The sequence below is a fragment of the Gossypium hirsutum genome, chromosome A09 (genome assembly GCF_007990345.1).
Source record: "Gossypium hirsutum isolate 1008001.06 chromosome A09, Gossypium_hirsutum_v2.1, whole genome shotgun sequence".
In the NCBI taxonomy this organism is placed as follows: domain Eukaryota; kingdom Viridiplantae; phylum Streptophyta; class Magnoliopsida; order Malvales; family Malvaceae; genus Gossypium; species Gossypium hirsutum.
In genome coordinates this window covers 68,282,666-68,286,504 of record NC_053432.1, presented here as the reverse complement: position 1 = coordinate 68,286,504, position 3,839 = coordinate 68,282,666, and the positions used below count along the sequence as shown (strand labels likewise).

The 3,839-nt window shown below is 30.3% G+C and overlaps 1 protein-coding gene across 1 annotated transcript; it reads left to right on the top strand.

Moving 5' to 3' along the window:
- LOC107889295 (vacuolar-processing enzyme) lies at positions 1 to 3,839 on the top strand. The gene is made up of 9 exons (XM_016813663.2): positions 1 to 81; positions 568 to 762; positions 843 to 1,007; positions 1,082 to 1,238; positions 2,512 to 2,597; positions 2,673 to 2,921; positions 2,991 to 3,206; positions 3,273 to 3,479; positions 3,552 to 3,839. Exons 2-9 carry the CDS (start codon positions 574 to 576, stop codon positions 3,699 to 3,701), a joined length of 1,419 nt encoding a protein of 472 aa, XP_016669152.1. The 5' UTR covers positions 1 to 81; positions 568 to 573; the 3' UTR covers positions 3,702 to 3,839.

Sequence of the window (3,839 nt, the reverse complement as noted above, 5' to 3'; positions counted from 1 at the left end):
ACACTAAAAACTTTAACCTATAAATTGGGTTGGAATGAATGGAGCACCAATGTGAACAAAGAAAAATCATTTCTTGAAGAGGTTAGATTTTCAATATTCACTTTTTATTCCTTTTAACTTCATTCTTTTGTAATATGATTTCTTATTAACTTTGTTTTATTTTTATTCTGTTTTGATTATTTATGTTTTGGTAATTAAAATAATATAATTAGATAGTAGTACTGTTGATCAAGAGACTAGTTAGTTTATTGCAACATTTTGCTTCCAATTATTTAGGGTATTTTTAGATGGATGGTATAATTACTTCTGGTAAAATTAAAAATAATAGTGATGGTGAAATTAATTCCTGTGAGGTAACAAATTTCATTGCACCAAAGTCATCTCCATTCAAAGGCATACTAAAACTAAAAACAGAGGTTGGTCCACATAATTAAAACTAAAAACAGAAGTTGGTCCACATAATTAAAATCTCTATATCACATGTTTAATTATTAATAATAGAAATTTATTTATTTTTCTTGCTTTTTTCAATACTGATATAGTTTTAAATGGCATTAAAATTTTCAGAGAAAAATGATGTGTTACTGCCGCTTGTTTGTTTTGCTTGCACTCTCAAGTTTTGTGGTCGAAAGTCGACATCTCAAAGGAAATTCATACGAATTATCCAACTTCCATCCTTCCGGCACCAATGCCACCATTGAACCCAAAATATGGGCAGTTTTAGTTGCTGGCTCCAATGGTTTTGTAAATTATAGGCACCAGGTAATACCATTTTAAGTTTTGTATATTCTTTACTAACACAATAATTTGTATACAATAATACATGGAAATATATGGTGCAGGCAGATATATGCCATGCATATCAAATCTTGAAAAATGGTGGACTAGAAGACGAAAATATTATCGTTTTTATGTATGATGATATTGCATTCGACGTAGAAAATTTGAGACCTGGTGTCATTATCAATAAACCAGATGGAGACAATGTTTATAAAGGAGTTCCCAAGGTTTTTCTTTTTCTTCCTTTCTTTTTGTTTCCTTGAAAATTCATTTGTTAATTTCTATGGAATTTATATGATAGGATTACACAGGGGAAGATGTAAATGTGGACAATTTACTTGCTGCAATACTTGGAAACAAAACTGGTGTTAGGGGTGGAAGTGGAAAAGTTGTGGAGAGCGGTCCAAATGATCATATTTTCATATATTATGCTGATCATGGCGGCGCTGGAATACTTGGTTAGTAGCTCTCAAAATAACATTACCCCCCAATCAATTAAGTGTAGTCTAGTTGTTACCATGTCAATACATTATTTGTCTAAACTCTAAAATTAGATTTGATTTAGGTTTAGATTTTCTTAATATCAAAGAATTTTGACCAAAATATTAGGAAAAATATTAAATTTATTTAAAAATTGGATTGAACTTGAGTAATGTATAAAACTTCACCTCTCCAATATGGTAAAATTCTCTCTTTAATCCCTTTAAAATTTAGGAAATTATAAATTTATTTAATGATAAAATTGTATCTTCCTTCCCCTCCAAAAATATATTATTCAATTTTGCCCCCCCCCCTCCCCCCAATATTCTAGCTTAACCCCTTACCAGCTATATATATTGGCCACTATGGATTAGTTTTAACATAAAATTAGTATGGTTCTTGACTCACACTTGGCATTGAGTTAATTATTCTTTTACTAAATTATTGAGTAAAAATTTGAAAGTCGAAATATATTTTAAGTTTCTATACTATCTGTGCATTTAGAATTTAGTATTTATACTTTTATTTTTAAAAATTTAGTTCCTTTACTTTTTGGATCTAAAAGTTTAGGTCCAATTAACACTATTAAAATGCTTTTGTTAAATTCACTAGTGTGACATATTGAATTAAAAATAAATCAGTTGGTAGCCATGTAACAAAAAATAACATTGTAATGGGCTTGAATTTAACAAAGAATTTTAATAGTATTAAAAATTCTTAAAAATTCATGCCAATATTTTAACCAGCATAAAATATTTAGATTAACTAATGACATAGTAAAAATTAAGGTATCAAATTATATGAAAAATTAATGTATAAAAATTAAATTTAAAATTTGAGGATAATATAAGAATCAAAACTGAAATTTGACTAATATTATATTATCTTAAAAAAGAAAAGAATGTCTACAAATACACTTTTTTTGGGGGTTTAAATTTCACTAAAATATTAATCCTAAAAAAAGTATAAAAATATGTCAAACTAGATGGCATAAAAATTTTCAGGGAAACGTGTCTGGTCAATTAAACTTCAGACTTTAACTTAATTTGAATCTTGAAATAGGAAAGAGAAAGCTAATGCTTTCAACTTCAATTTTTTTAATAAACCTTTAAATAAGAGAATAATGCGTTTTAGTGTATTCAAACGTACATCTTCTTACCGTGAACATGTTTATAAATATTTGAGTAATGTTATCAAATCCCAACCAAATTTGTTAATTTTCATAGTCTAAATTTCTCTTTATGATTATAGGAATGCCTTCTGGAGTAGACCTTACTGCCAAAGATTTAATGAATACGTTGAAGAAAAAACATGCAGCGAAAAGCTACAAAAGCATGGTAAATTTGATTAATTTTGACAAATATTATACCCTAATTTACTCATTTATTTAATATGGAAAGGATATGTTTCAGGTTATCTATGTTGAGGCATGTGAATCAGGCAGTATTTTTGAAGGACTATTGCCAAAAAATATGAATATATATGCAATTACAGCAGCAAATGCAAATGAAAGTAGTTGGGGCACTTATTGTCCCGGAGAATTTCCAAGTCCCCCTTCTGATTTGGACACTTGTTTGGGTGATTTATTCAGTATTTCTTGGATGGAAGACAGTGACATTCATGATTTGCGGAAGGAAACTCTGGACCAGCAATATCAGTTGGTAAACCAACTCACCAGATTTATGTATTTACACTCACCAAATACACAACATTAATTTTTGTGATTGCAGGTTAGGAGGAGGACAGCAGTTGATGATATGGTTGGTGCTTCTCATGTGATGCAATATGGGAATAAGACGATTGCAAAGCAATTTGTGTTCAATTATATGGGTGCAAATCCAAAGAATGATTATTATTCACCTTCTTCTTCTGATGACTCCAGTTTAACAACTACTCCCAGTATTGTTAGCCAGCATGATGCTACCCTCCTCCATTTCTGGAATAAGGTTTGCTTTCTTAACCTCACCTCTATTTTATATCATGTAACTTATATTCAGATTCATTTTTCGTAGTTCCGTAACGCTCCGGAAGGCTCTCCCAAAAAGACTGAAGCTCACAAGCAATTGATGGATGAACTTTCCCTAAGGAAACACATTGATGAAAGTGTAAATCAGATAATATCAGTCGTTTTTGGGCAAGAAAAAGTTCCAGAGATGCTCAACACTGTTCAATCTGCAGGGAATCCTCTTGTTCATGATTGGGATTGCTTCAAAATGCTGGTAAGTATAGCAATTTCATAATGAACAAGTGCAGCTGAGAACCATACTGATGCTTGTTTGATAATGTTGCAGGTTAATAGTTTTAAAAGACTGTGTGGAAGCACATCAAGGTATGAAATGAAATACAGTAGAGCTTTTGCAAATATGTGCAATGCTGGGGTTCATATCAACAATGCTACTCAAGCAATAACTCAAGCCTGCTCCACCAGTTCTCCTCCATGAATACCTATATATATATATACATCTTCAAAAATAATTTTTAATTAATTATAATAAATTGAATTTACATTCAGCTCATGATGGATGTTTGATGTACTTCAAATGGTTTTTAGTCCTTAAATGATCAATGCTTGACATAAA